At 32.6% G+C, this 15,755-nt stretch overlaps 1 protein-coding gene across 5 annotated transcripts in view; it reads right to left on the bottom strand.

Annotated features, from left to right (window-relative positions):
- Window positions 1-1,422: 1,422 nt before the first annotated feature.
- Window positions 1,423-15,755, bottom strand: part of LOC126825090 (cytoplasmic dynein 1 heavy chain 1) — an 83,390-nt gene continuing 69,057 nt past the window's right edge. For 2 of the 5 annotated variants that reach the window (XM_050554561.2, XM_050554562.2), the window contains exons 75-93: window positions 15,483-15,577; window positions 14,932-15,034; window positions 14,346-14,417; window positions 13,846-13,924; window positions 13,453-13,613; window positions 13,115-13,226; window positions 11,382-11,566; window positions 10,836-10,949; window positions 10,044-10,214; window positions 8,055-8,156; window positions 7,547-7,668; window positions 6,957-7,060; window positions 6,437-6,600; window positions 4,254-4,446; window positions 3,660-3,802; window positions 3,353-3,463; window positions 2,743-2,800; window positions 2,296-2,392; window positions 1,423-1,986 (exon numbers count right to left, since the gene is read on the bottom strand). In XM_050554561.2, the coding sequence (XP_050410518.1) occupies window positions 1,821-1,986; window positions 2,296-2,392; window positions 2,743-2,800; window positions 3,353-3,463; window positions 3,660-3,802; window positions 4,254-4,446; window positions 6,437-6,600; window positions 6,957-7,060; window positions 7,547-7,668; window positions 8,055-8,156; window positions 10,044-10,214; window positions 10,836-10,949; window positions 11,382-11,566; window positions 13,115-13,226; window positions 13,453-13,613; window positions 13,846-13,924; window positions 14,346-14,417; window positions 14,932-15,034; window positions 15,483-15,577 (2,352 nt within the window). In that variant the 3' untranslated portion in view covers window positions 1,423-1,820. Of the gene's footprint in view, window positions 1,987-2,295; window positions 2,393-2,742; window positions 2,801-3,352; window positions 3,464-3,659; window positions 3,803-4,253; window positions 4,447-5,294; window positions 5,310-5,612; window positions 5,628-6,436; window positions 6,601-6,956; window positions 7,061-7,546; window positions 7,669-8,054; window positions 8,157-9,342; window positions 9,358-10,043; window positions 10,215-10,835; window positions 10,950-11,381; window positions 11,567-13,114; window positions 13,227-13,452; window positions 13,614-13,845; window positions 13,925-14,345; window positions 14,418-14,931; window positions 15,035-15,482; window positions 15,578-15,755 lie in introns of all 5 variants that reach the window. The other 3 variants (XM_056101933.1, XM_050554557.2, XM_056101934.1) reach the window with 3 other exon arrangements.

Here is a 15,755-nt window from a genome sequence, read left to right on the forward strand (position 1 = left end):
AACACTCAAATAACAATATATTGTACTAATGTTGATAATCGATGGTGTGCATGGTCCCACTGAGGTCACAATTTTTATCATATTAAAAAAAAACGTTTGAATATATCACTGTTACACAATGTCAGTTGAGTTCGAATTTCGTGAAAATCGGACCGAAACTGTCGGATAAAATGGTCGCTCCATGTATGTTTATAACCCAAATATCTTGGTTACTTTCGATATTCGGGCATATCAGACTATAACTTCCTGGATTATGGCCCCTGATTGTATGAAAAATCGTGTTTTTTAGCTTGTGGATTCTTTTGAGGTCACAATTTTTATCGAATTTTAAAAAAACGTTTAAATATATCAACATTCCACCATAATGAAGGTTGAATAAGAATTTCGGGAAAATCGAAAGGAAACATTCCGATAAAGTGGCCGCTCTTTGTGGAAACGTATGTACTAAGAAGGTTGTGGACCCCTAGAAGTCACAATGTTTATCCGATCTTGATAAACTTAAAATATATCTTTATATTCAAAGATCTCAGTCCCTTTCGATATTTGGCATTTCAGACTATAACTTTCTTGATTATGGCCCCTGATTGTACGAAAAATCTCCTTTGTTTTTAGGTTGTTCTAGCTCTATTCATCTCTTGCAAAATGTGGGCATATCTTGCCTGACAACCGCTGGTTTGAGTGGGTTATTTTTTCCCGGGAGCTGAAATCTTTGGGGGGGGGGGGGGGGTCCATTCTTTTTTAATAAATGTGTACATAGGTTATGGGCAAATTAAAGAAGTCTTGTGAGAGTTTTTTTGGTGGTCTATTTTTAGATCGTTAAATTTCAGGGAATTATCAACTGTGGTATCCCAAAAACCTAAATCACATTATTTGTTGCTTCTGTCAGTCCAAAATTAAGTTGCCATCCCATCACAATGTGAAGAAGAGAGTTGATATGGACATATGAAGATAAATGGGTCAGTTGAATAGACTTTTATTTTTCATTTTCAACAGTTTAAAAGTGGACAGACATGTGGTGTCACCATTATACTTGAGCAAATCAAAAAAAGAAAATTGCCAAGCAAACACTGCATTACTTAAAAGTATTTGGATCTCTATATTTAGTTGTGCAGATAAGACACTGGCTTTAACTATTTGTATGGGTCAAAAGTCATACTATTTTGATTAACTTTGGATCTAATCTGTTGGGAGCGGGAGCTAAGATTCATGAAAATCCATAAATTTGCAAATAAAAATAAAAGCTGGTAATTTCTATAATACAGTTAGTTTTCTGTCCAATCCAAACAACTAGACACTATTCCCTGCCAGGCTGTCTGACCTACAACACAAAGATCGAACCCTGGACTTCCTGATTAGTAAGCCAGTACCTTAACAAGTGATCCACTGTGGCTCTTTGTTTTACATAGGACAATCACAACATGATTCATAGTTAACTATTTTTATTTCTATAGAAGCCTGGAATAGAATTTTAATATGACAATGGTAGATTTTACAAACACTAATGTTTGGTATACTGATAAAATTTACATCAATACCGGTATATTTAAATTATTCTGATCTCATACTTTTAATTTTAACACAATATTTCAGAATTTAGCTCATGTTATTACACAATCAAATATTAGATAATTTTATGACCTGGTAAATATTTAAAAATTCAATAAATATAGAAATAAAAATCTTAATATATATGTTTTTATTTGGATGAGGACTAAAATATCCTTCATTTTGAATACAGATTTATCTTCATGTGCAATTTGTATGCAATATTAATATAAAGAAATAAATAGATTCCTACACCAAAGTCAAATTATGCAGAATTAACTAAGATCAGAAGAAATAATAGCTACACCACGTTCATAGAAACCATGGTCTTTACTAGTAGCATCAGGCTTAAAATCTAATGTAAACAGTAGCTGAGCTCTAGTAGCATTCAAATACACAGGTAGAGTTACCATTCCTTGGTTAGTTTCTGTACCATCAGTTCTGAAAAATTAAAATGTAATAATAATTATTGTTGCTCCTTCCAACTTAATTTCCACAAAAATAAAACTATTAGTATTACTAAATTCTTGTTAATCATTTATCCAAAATACAACACTTACATTCACATGTCATACACAAAGTCTGCACTTTTCAATAAACTAGATCTATACATAATTCCAATTTTAATACAATTACATACATTGTAATAATTATGTACAGGATCTAAACATACACTTGATTATTGCCCCACAATAGCAGTGTTAATCACTGGATCCCATCATCAATATATTTAAATAGTGAATGTTTTACCTGATCCACTTGAGTAATGTAAGTGGTAATTCAGTAGATATAGTAGCTGATAGTTGTAGTTTATTCTCTTTACATACAGCCCCTTGTAACATCAAACCTAAAATATATAATTTAATATAGTTAGGTCAAGGCAATATATTTCTCAAATCTATCATCTACTGCTCTATAAGCTATCCGTTTTGCAAAATTCTAGCCCTCCCTAGTCAGAGCCACATTTTTTTAGTGGGCACCTGGTAAACTTGTCAGGTAATAACAGAGAAACACAAAATTTCAAATGACCTTTGAAGAGTAGAATAATCCTTTATTCTCAACAAGTTAAAATCGAAAGAACTATTGTAATGCACATGAAAATATAAAATATTTAACCACAGAAACTTAAGGGCTTATAAAATTTATCTAAAATATATGTTGTTAACTTTCTTTTCTCACAATAAATAACTGTCTTACCAGTAACACCAAAACTACAAGCATCCAATATTTCCTCTTTTTTGGCCAAGACCCGCACCTATAAAAAGAATATTAAATTAATATATTTCTCAAACAGATTTATCTATATAAGGATCAACTTTTTTGCTGAACATAGAATTTATTTAATATAAATGGCCAGCATTTTTTTTTCTGTAACAGCACAGCTTAACTGCAATCTAATTAAAATACGAATCTATATTTTGTTTTTTTATACTTTGTACTCGAAAGTCGTGTCGGGTCGAACGAGCAGCTTTTGATCCTATGCCGTCAAGCATTGATTAATCAGCGTTTGCGTTTCTAGTGGTTTACCAAGTTCCTTGCATGGCATGCCTCAAAGTCGCCGTAACAGACTGTTTCATTGGCTTATCCCTCACTTCAACCAAAATGCCGGTAATGTAACAACTCTTCCCAATCCTAGTGTAGTAAAGACAAGTACAAAGAAATTTTGAACTATAAAAAACGAAACGAAACGAAATAGGATCTGTGTTTTAATCAGATTGGCTAAATTGTGAAAGCGTATTTAAGAGTTTACTCATAAACTAAGGGAATGGGTCTAAATGCATGATAAATCTTGGCTTTCAATACTTACATCAAGATGAAGTTCTTCTAATGACCATCCATTAGCTTGTGCTACATATTGTCTTGTAGCTGTTATGTAGGCTTCAGGTATGAACAATCCACCTAACCATACGTTGATATTCTACAAAATATAAACAGTAATAATATTCTTAGTGCCATGTACCAAATTGTCAATTGTTTCCAAAGATTTTAGCCAAGAATAGTCCAGAAAAAATGAATGTTAATTCAATTCAGTCTCACCCAAACAGACACACTAATTTTAACTCTGGCAGTTAACAAGGCAGAGTGATGATTGGTTCAAGATTGATGTATATTACCTTTAGTTCCTTGGCACCACCAGATTGTGTAGCCTGTACTATAACTTGTAATTGTTTTATTCTTTCACTGAAATCAGTTATCCACTGTATAACAGTTAAACCTGCTGGTACTGTATATCTTCTCCATGTTGTTGGTATAATACCTATAATAATTATAACACAGTAACTATAAGACTACAGCTTTATGAATAATGCAATATATATATATATCTTAATATAAGAGTACTGTTAAACAGGAAATGAATGGATGGTACAAGACTGAATAATGCAGTATAAATATTAATATAGAATACTGTAAAATGCTTAAAATTATATCACATATCCCCAATTACATTTCTTTCAAAATTTGTTCTCATAATATTAAGTGGTATTGTCGTACACAACACCATTCACAACAATACAGGAATTAACAGTGATCAATTAGATGATGGGATAATAATAGAACAATTGTCATTATGTCATTTTCTTGTAAATTGTGTTTTACTTATATTATCAAATTACAAGCAGCAACATGGTAGATGGCATTAATCTGTTGTCTTTGAAGTATCTTTTTTTTTGTGAACAGGAATAAATTGAATAAATGTATGAACAAACCTTTAACAAGATCGGCCATCATGGTTCTATGATGATTGGTAGCTTTCTTTTCTCCTTGACAAACTTTAGTTACATCATTTAAATCAAGACGGACATCGTGTAATAATTTCGCTCCAGCATTGACTTCACGTTCAAAGAATCGAAACAATGGATCCTTGATGTTCTCAACAGTTCTCTTCATGGCACCTAGAGCCTGAAATACAGAGAACTCTTAGTTATTTCCCATTTTCAGATTTTAACATAATTTTCTCGAACTAATAATGATAATATTTTATTTATATTGTGCAATATCCATGCATAGATTATTAATGACAGATTGATAAATAAACATGAAACTAAACCATAAATAAACTAACAAGAACGTTGAATTACAAAATTATATTTCACAAAATATATCAACTGATTGTTTACGTGAAAATCTAAATATACAGAATTCTTTTTTCTAATCTAATATTTTGTGCAAAGGAAAGCTCTATGAAATTAATTCCTAGAAATTTGTATTGTTCAAATTCTCTGTGCAATGGGATTACATGTGCACGATGATAAAACTTGGTGCTGTTTGGGAAAGGACTGGATACTTCATGGAAATGTGAAGGTTTTGTCAGGTACAGTTTTCATGGAAAGGAAGAATAGTTTTGTCAACACAATACATGGTCATTTTTATTTCTTGGGTTTTTGTGTGCTATGCAAAGGGGTTAATTTTCCAAATCTCTTGTATTTCCCGGCTCTCTTTCAAAGTTCATGTGCAATATCGATTTGTACTGGGAGACCTCCAGGATTTCTGGCTTCGATCAAATGTCTACACATTTTTCTTGTCTGCTCGTTTACACTACTCGTGAAAACTAGGCTCTTTAAGCGGCATTTAAAAACCTGAATGTTCTTGCGGTGAGTCTAGTCTACTAGCAAATAACCACTGTTTAGGACTAAAGCATTTGATAATATTCTTTTCCTCTACATATTACAGCCTTTAAATGAAGTCTATTGACTTCACACAAGATAAATAATTTCTAATTTAAAATGTGCAAACAATTATACAATTACCGGTAATGAACTAACCTACAATGAAATAGTAAACAAAAACAAAATCCCATCAAATTCAAATAAAGACAGAAACAAAAACATCTAAATCAAACAGATTTAGATTATTTTTTTTTGAAAACTAAAGCAATTCAATGACAAAAAAAAATCTACTACAAACATGAAATAAGATATTTAAAGAATTTTAGAAATTCAGACAGAAAAAGTAAACTACAGTATAAAATCATTTTATTCAATATAAATAAAAATTGACAGATTTCCGGCACCATTTGTCTAATTGAAGAATTTTATAAAAAGTAAGCCTTTTCTCCAGAATCTCACCTCTTCAGCAGATTCCTGTTGTTTGTAGGGTCAAGGTATAATATTAGTTTAATTGAAGGATATTTAAACGTTAAGAGTTAAATGACTGCCAAAACAAGTAATGAAATTGATTTTTGCGAATATACAATGTCATATTCCCCCTCCAAATGATTATTTCATGGTTTTCCAATAATAACAGTAAAACATCCAAGCACTGGGGTTTCACTGTAATGTTGTTGTTGGGATCGACTGACATAATCCACGTTACAGTGAGTCCCCTGTATATCATCAATACACTGAAGTGAAATGAAATGGGGTTTAAAGTCCTACTGTTCTGCTCCGAACTGGGTTAATGAAGATGGGCATACGCCATACAGTGTGCTATGAGGGAAATTTGGCCCAGACAGCAGCACAACGGCCTACTCTTATTTCGAATTCCAACTGTAAAGGGATCTTTTACGTGCACGCCAATGTGTCTACAGGACCTCGGTTTATCGCACCATCCGAACGACTAGACAGCTGTCCTTGTCAGGCCCTCCGTCCTGCATCACTGACAAATACACTGAAGGGCTTCCCCATCACGCTGTTGGCATATACCAATGCCCACCTTATATTGTAATCCATCATTTTGAGGTGCCAGTGTATTTGTCTAGTTTACAATGCAAATCCTTCTAAATAATCAAACAAATACAATAAGCAATACCTCATCAACTGTGACAAAATCATTAGTCAATATCTTTAACAAGGCTATAGGTATATAATTTCAGTCTTATAATTTTAGTATATATATTAATGTATTAGTCAAAAATGTTAGATGAATAGATTATGTAAATTCATAAACTTACAGGTGGAACAAGTTTAAGCCATGTTGCAACTGATGTATGAACTGTTCTCATCCATGCTGGTCGACCGTCTGCCATACGTTTCTGTTGATCATCAGATGGATCATATGAAGAATCTTCTTCCTCTAATATTTCCATCTTCATTAATTTGGCTATTAAATCACTTCCTAAAATCATATAGATATACCAATTTAATAACACTAAATTAAGAGAGCACAAACTAAGTCACTTCGGGACCAACAAATGGTTCAATTTTATTTCAATAATCCAATTATGTGTTGGGGTCTTTAGCAGTGGTAGAAAACCTGAAGGCACAAAGATAAGTTGCCAGGCAACGAAACATACACCCACAGCAGCTAAATCGTTTGGACAGTCAACAAGAGTTGTCGCATATTCAGACTGATGGTGCTTCATCGTCATCCAAACATTTACAAATTAGCATAGTGAAATGTTCAATTTGTGTTGTTTTTTTTAAAACAGGACCTAAGCTGAAAAATAAAATCCTTGCTAGTAAATATATTACCTAATGTTGTCAGTAAAACTTTTTCAGCATTATTTGGTAGACCTAACCATGATGGTGTCTGTCTATCCTCCATCTTGTCTACAAAACTTACAAACTGTTCACGTCTGTAAATACAGAAACACATTTTAAAATACAAAAATATTATAACATGTACCAAGTTTTTGGTGACATTTTGCTGGTTATCAAGTCTATCAGGAGTCAGAATTCACACAGCACTGGTAATTTGTGGCCATTATTCAAAAACTATTCAATCATTCGATTCAATTCAAATGGTCAATTTGATTTTTCTTGAATTTGTAAATCTTTCAAAACAATATTGGTTTACTTTTCAATATCAGGTACTTTTTTAAATATTATTTATATCATGTATTTTTAATATTATTTATATTATTTTTTTGTAATATTAGTTATTGATGTTTTAATATTATTATCTAAATATTATTAATTATTTGATTAAATAAATATATTAATATTTCCTATAGGAGGAATAAAATTCCAATATTTTTAATTTACATCGAATGATAGATATCAAATTATCTTTTTTGAACAGTCGTGGAAAAACTATTCAAATTTTAAAATTTCAATCTTACCTTACTCCATCAGGCATAGTGATATTTTTGCCAGCTTGTCCATCAATATTAGCAACTAATACAAACTCTCCTTCAAAACTTTTCGGTGTAAACAACTTGTTGACAAATGTACTCAATAAACGCTAAAAAAAATTATCAGTTCAATTCCAAGATTAAATTTCTCAAATTATGAAAATAGAAAAGAATAAGCCTACTCATAATAATAGAAAAAGAGAGAAATAGGGTTTAACATCCACTTGCACAAACTAGGTCATCTTGGGACAAACACATGGTACAATTCTATTTCAATAATTCGCTTGTCACGTACAACCAGGGAATCGAAACTCTGCCAGTTGACTCAATGACAGACCTTATTATACAGCGTGCACATGCTAACCATTCGGCCATCCCCCCCCCCCCCCAAAAAAAATTTAATAATAAATTTGACGATTATAAATGAATTAATAACCACCAGATCAAGTTAGTTTCAGAATTATCACTGGAGGAAAAGTCACTATTGTAATCTTACCTGGTCAAATTCATTATCAATTTTACCCCCATAGATACACTGTGATAATAAAGTTCTTATGGCATCCCATGGCACTTTCTCTGGTGGTAAATTGGTACGGCTCTGAAATAGTTGAAATAATATTTAATAGTAACACGGACTCGTAACATTCAAAGCAAACAGCTGAATTACATTTAAAAAGTTGCAACAGAATGAATTTATCAACTGTGTTCGAAAAATAACAATTTTTTTTAGATATCAATACAAACTAAAATATAATATCAAAGTTATAATACTGTGTATATTTTAAAAACTCAGTTTTTATCTTGGCACAATTTTCCAATATAGAATAGAATACTCAAAAAATAACCATAATTGAAACAAAAATCCAGTCACCTCAAGCTCTGTAGCAAGAGCTAAAAAAATCTAAAGCTTTTCACAAATCAAAATATACAAAAAACAAGAATGGCTTTAAGTGGATTGATGTAGAAAAATTAGTGTAGTAGCCTATCTCCTGTGACCAACAGAGTGATTAGTTAAAAGCTAATTGTGCATCTACTGCTACACATATTTCAATAATAACCAAGATACTGTGGCTTTCCTAAAGACAACTGGAAACTCTTACTGGGGATGATAGCTCCCCCCCCCCCCCCAACAAACTGTGCAAAAGCCACGAAAAGCACTAGGGATATTCATCTCCAGCGATAATATTCTGTTATTTTGGAGAAAATCTGTGAAAGATCATGGCTACACATAAATTTCATTTAGAACTTTTGAGTTCTGCAGTCATTAAATTCTCCAAGTTCACTTTAAGGGAAAATTTACTACCACTTTAATATATTATTATGCAATAAATTCCTGATAAAACCATCATTGATTTTAGATTCCATAATCCATTGATTTTCTGACTGTGATAAGAATGGGTTTCAGAAATTGGGGGGGGGGGGGGGAAAGAAAATAAGAAAAATTAAGCATTCAGGTTAAAATAAAATAAATATAAAGTTCTTGTCTCTTCAATCTGTTAATAGGCAATATTATCAAAAAATTATAATCCCGTGTGAAAAAAAATTGCAAAATAAATTGCCAAAAAATAAATAAATAAATACAATAAAGCCGCCATGCGAACTTGATCATTTTGATTTTAGCTATCTTTACATCAATAATAGCATGCGAATAAAACATTGAAAGAGAAGGGATCTCAAAAACTGGATTAATTTGGAAATAGTTCTTTTTCCCAAACCCAGAACATTAATTCCTGCAACCAAGAACACAATGCAGAGGGTTGATAGCTGGTAACGATTTACTCAACTGTATTTTCAGAAGTCTGCAAATTAATATTAATACGCAAAATTACAGCACATTTAAACAACAGACTATTCTTTTCTAGTAACTACCAGTATGTTGAAAACTTAGGGAGAGAAATGGACCATTATTATATTGGGAAGCACATGCTACTCCATGCGTCATTGTATAATCAATTTCTGGATGCACTTAAAGTCATGCAAAACTGAAAATATTGTTCAACTTATATCTTATAATACATAAATGAAAGCATTTTAATAATTAACAAAATTCTGAAATATGTAACAGTATATATTAGTAAAAGGTTCATCAATTTCTATATTCTAACAATAGTTAGATAACCATGATGGCTAGTCGGCTACTAGAATCAACATCTAAATACTTTTTAACACCACATTAAATTAAAGATTTGTTGACCATTAATTTCAATACACAAAATGAACTAATTTACTAAAACCATCTTGCAATATTGAAAGACTAAGCAGTATTGATGGATCTTTAATGCATTCTACTAGTGAAGATAGAGCTTAACAAGAGCACCTTGAATTTTTCTAAAAGTTGATCCAAGTAGACATTACCATTATCTAGTTTTGTTTACATTTAGCTTTTGTTAGAATATAGAAATAAAATGAACAATGTTCACAACCAGTTTACTTCAAATATTTATCACTGATTTGTAAAAACTATTAAAAAAACAAAAATAGTTACCATGGCAACAGAATCAATCCATGTGTCTAACATATCACATGCTACACGTAAATCTGACTCAGTAAATTCATATTTCTTCGCCCAACCAAGTGGCATGTATCGCATTCTTTCTTGTACAATAGCATGGAACCAGGCCAATAGGAAATATAATCGGGATCTCTCATTTGGTGCCTGTCAATACAGAAATCATGACATCAAATGTAGTACAAATAAAATCAAAACATCGGCAGGATACTCTGTCTACATTCTCTGTTTATTAAAGATTTTAAAATCTGACAGGTGATGTTGCAACATTTATATGAAACTGCCATTTTGCACATTATGTTTTTCTCCCGGTTTTACAGTATTCCTATCTTGTCTATTAAAGGACAAAATGAAAATGAAATGAAATGGGGTTTAACATCCTACTGTTTTGCTCCGAACTGGGCTAATGAAGACGGGCATACGCCATACAGTGTGCTATGAGGGAAATTTTGCCCGGACAGCGGCACTACGGCCTACTCTTATATCGAATTCCAACTGTCAAGGGATCTTTTACATGCACGCCAATGTGTACACGGGACCTCGGTTTTTCGTCCCATCCGAACGACTAGACAGCTGTCCTTGTCAGCCCCTCCGTCCTGCATCACTGACAAGGGAGAACCACGCCGGAAAATCTGGATGAACTTTCTCGGCCAATGCAGGGAACACCCGACCTCCAGGCTAGCGAGCCAGCGCCTTACCCACTTAGCCACCGTGGCTCCCCTATTAAAGGACAAAGAGTGAAGTAAATTATTACTTTTTGTTACTTACCTTACACATTCTAGCAGCTGGTACAGTACTAAATGTACGTGTTAAATTAGCTGCCACACCTGGTGGTGGTTCAAATACAAATACTCTACCAGCTCTCAATAAATTAGTTGGTAACTGTAACATAAATTATTACCCTTAATCCATGTTTTTAAACAGTATGTGCAGGAAAACCACACTACACACAAAACAAAACCGACAATACAAACCTACGGACAAGATGAAACTACATAGACACAGCTAGAAATAAAGCTTATGAAGGCCTTTCTAAAAAATTAGATAATATTTATAAGCATCATGTCTTCAACATAATTTGAAGCCGATTGACTTGAATTAATATATGTTTCAACATGGATCATTATCCTGAATCTGCTTATAAACTATCATGTTGCATTAAATTGTCTGGATTTGTCGCTTTAGAATTTTGATGCATTTTTTGGACTATAATGTTTATAAATTGAAAGTCTTCAGTTCAAAAAATATCTTATGTGTTGAAAGAGTTACTTAATACATTTTTCAAGTTTCAATGGTAAAATTTTTGTTGCTTACCTTTGGATTAATTTCCATGGTAAGGAAAAGTCGGAAGCTGGGATGGGGAGTTAAATTATGTAGTTTTTTCTCTAGTTGTACCAGCCATTGAGGGGCAAGATGTACATTCTTTAATACAACCCATCTACCAGATTTACTGGATGAATTGATCACTTTATCAGCTAATGTAAACCCTTCAGCAGATCCTATATACAACATAGTTCATATTATAATACAATACACATTGGTCTAGACTTCAGCCCTTTATTGTAATGAAATGAGAGTTCAAACGTCCTACTTTTCTGCACCAACCAGAATGTTACGAGGGAAATTTTGACCAGGTTGTGCTGCTATTGTCTACTCTACATCAAGTTCCAACTGTTAACGGTTCTTTTATGTGTATGCCAAAGTGTACTCAGGACCTCGGTTTTGCGTCCTATTTGAACGACCAGACGGAGTACTTTGGCACTCCCTCGTTCCTGCACCAATGACAGGGGAAAGCCACGCCACTTGCTCTTGCCTTTTGTACTAATGCATCAATTAATAAATGTCGTTATTGAAGAGTACAGTCAGAATATAGATATTTAGACACATGTTCTAACCAATGCTATGCACAATAATATCATGCCTTTTTTGCTAAATTGAAGATTTTAGTTGTTGAAATAACCATACTTTGATACGGCAGGAGAATTTTTAAACTTTATTGCATTTTATGACAGAAATAACCAGCGGCTGCCAGGCAGGATACGCCCACATTTTTGAGAGATGGATAGAGAACAAGCTAACAAGAAAGTGATTTTTCCTACTATCAAGGGCCATAATTCAGGAAATTACAATTCAAGATGCGCGAATATCGAAAGGAACTGAGATCTTTGTGTTATAAACTTACATTTCAAGTTTCAACAAAATCGGATAAAAATTGTGACGTCTATAGGGTCCACAACCTTGATATACCGTATTTTTACGCTATTTGAGAACAACGGTGGCCTATTTGTCTGTCAATTTTAGGTTGATTTTCACGAAATTCGAATTTTTCGTACAATCAGGGGCCATAATTCAGGAAGTTACAGTCCGATATGCACGAATATGGAAAGGAACCGAGATCTTTGGGTTATAAACTTACATTTCAAGTTTCAACAAAATCGGATAAAAATTGTGACCTCTATAGTGTCCACAACCTTGATATACCATATTTTTACGCTATTTGAGAACGAACGGCGGCCATTTTGTCTGTCAGTTTTGGGCCGATTTTCACGAAATTCCAACTCAGCCATCCTTAGGGTGTAACGGTGATATAATAATACGTTTTTTTAAATCGGATAAAAATTATGACCTCTATAGGGTCCACAAGCTAAAAACGCGATTTTTCGTACAATCAGGGGCCATAATTCAGGAAGTTACGGTCCGATATGCGCGAATATCGAAAGGAACCAAGATCTTTGGATTATCAACTTAGATTTCAAGTTTCAACAAAATCGGATAAAAATTGTGACCTCTATAGGGTCCACAAGCTAAAAACGTGATTTTTCGTACAAACAGGGGCCATAATCCATGAAGTTTCGATCCAATACATGCCAAAATCAAAAGGAACCGAGATCTTTTGGAGATAAATCTATATTTCAAGTTTCGTCAAAATCAAATAAGAATTGTGACCCGTAGAGTGTCCACAAACAAATTGTGGACGGACGGACAGGGGCGACGACAGTATACGTCCACATGAAAATGTGGGCGTATAAAAATAGTACTAAAGCTACCTATAGCAATAGGAGTTATCTGTTTATTCAACTCAGCAGCCAAATCATCAACTCTACCACTAGCATCATAACCAGTTACAGAACACATTAATACTGGAGTATTCGCTTTAATCTATAATAACAATCATTCTAGATGTAAAATTGTTGACAGATATAATATGGCAGTTGTTTTCGTCTCTAAAGTTATGTGTTTGTTTGTTAAATGAAATCGATAAAAAATATATAAGCATAATAAAATAAATAAATTTCTCACAACTGTCTTATTTTTAAAAAAAAAAAAAAATAAATCACCCTCAAAATAAGGACAGACAAAATTAATGCTAACAAAAACCTAGTACCTCATTCTCAACAATATCACCCATATTTAGTTCTTTTTCAGCTGCATGTAAAAATTCACCACCCAATGTTTTCTCTACAAACAGTCTAGCCATAGCTATCAGACGATCTGGTCTAAACACTTGAATAACCAGTAACCCATTTACAGATTTACCAATTTCGGCTGGAAAAAAAAACCCAAACAAATCAATTAATATGTTTGACAGAAGGACAGACAAGAAAATTATGTTGTCATTACAAGCATTGAGTAGACTTTTTTCCCATGAGAAATGAAACAAAATTTCTTTTTTCTTCAGTAACATTACAGTTTTAACTATCTGTTACCACCAAGTGTTTAACAAAATATAATACTGATTAATCAAGATCGAGAAAAAAAATTGACATTTTCTTCTTACTCAGTGGTTTTGGTTCTACCCACAATTGTGGTATATTCTGTTCAGGATTGGCACTCTTTAACCATTCTTGTAGTTCAGCCTATAATATTAAAATGGATGATACAAGTTGAATTAATCATTAATAAACTTTAGATAATATACAAGTTTAAACTAGAGAAAAAAAAAGTTTCTATACTCTGTATTGCTTGTTCCACTTGGATGTCGTTATTATGAATAATTACACCAAATGGTTTGCTTGAGCTGAACAAGTAGATTTCTTTTGAAAATAATGTACTAAATGTAGTATCTCATCAATAGAAATACATGGAACCATTGTATGTTGGTTTACCATTCTTGACAAATCAAATTTCATACCACTGTTTAGCCCAAGTTCAGAATGTTCATTATCAACTCCGATCAAGACATTGAACATCTACACCAAATTTAAGCATTCTTTCTCAATTAGAAACAAAATTATTGTTCTATAAAAGGTCTCCAAAAAGGCAAGGGACGATACTTACTGATGAGTTTTTTACTTCAGAAGGCAAGTTTTTAAATGCTGGCAATTTACTGAGACGTACTACACCAGCTTGCTGTAAACAAATAAATAAATGTGAACATATACGTTTTCACCTTAATTGTAATGGCACAGATGTGCAAAGCAGTGTATGTCTACTCTTTCCTGTTACCTGTTACTAGTTGTCTCATGTTACTAACAACTTTGTTTTTACATTGACATTTGTCATCATCATTTTAAAACAAAATAATACAGCCCATCTATAAAACAAATGCTTAGTGGTGCTTTACAATGTATGAATAAAACCATGAAAGAGACTAATTAAAAACAAGAACTGAAATATTAATCAAAATAATTCAATTTTTTTAATTTGAACAGTCTTGCATATTTTTTGACAGATTAATGTTTATATAACAAATATGAAATAAAAAGAATGCAGTTGAGCAATATTTGAAACAAATATCTGAGAGAAATGAAATGGGGTTTAACGTCCTACTCTTCTGCTCTGACTGGGCGAATGAAGACAGTATCTAAGATAAATATCCTATTGTTTGAAAGGCTATAATTATCAAGTGTGATTGAAAACTTACCTGTTGTTGAGTTAGACCAGCAGTAACACCAGTTGGTTTATCTGTTAATAAACCTTCTTGACTTCTCAGGAAATAAGCAAACTCTGTTGTATATGGTGTCTCACTATTCAAATGAAACAAATAATTCAATCAATATTATTTCAAACACCTTTTATATTTAGAAATTGCAAAAATAAAAACCAAGACATCAGGCTATTAGCAATCACATAAATATTCAAATTCAATAGCTTTTCAGGGCTTTTTGAAGTGATTTTTTTTTGTATTTGTTATTCAATGTTAATTCAAAATAATAGAATTGGATCTGGATTTTTTTTTGTCTTTTATGAAATATTTGTTTCTATTAATTCAGTGGCAAGCAACTAATGTTCCAAAACAAACAGATAATGGGGCAATATTCTGATCTGAAAGATACTTTCTTGAGATATGCATTACTACTGCTCAGTTTTTCGGAACCATCATAAATGCTGGACACGTATTAAATGGTTTCCAAGGCCTATTCTCTACTGAAATCTGGTACCAATTAAATGGATAACATTGCTCAACCTTCTTACCTGGTGGTACTCTGTAGATGTATACGACAGAGTTGTATAGCAAATGTTATTCTGTCATTAAACAGCATTCCTCGTCCTACACGACTGTATGTTTCCTAAAATAAATCAATACAAAATATCAAACACTCATTCTTTATATCTAATTCTAACGTCTTTCTATCCTGTTAATTAAATTTCTGCTTTATATAGTTAAGTGTGAGTAGAAATTTTCTCTACAAATCTATTGATGCAATTTTATATTTCCGAAGTCTTGCAACTATATGAATTTCATGA

This window comes from Patella vulgata, chromosome 6 (assembly GCF_932274485.2).
Source record: "Patella vulgata chromosome 6, xgPatVulg1.2, whole genome shotgun sequence".
Taxonomy (NCBI): Eukaryota; Metazoa; Mollusca; class Gastropoda; family Patellidae; genus Patella; species Patella vulgata.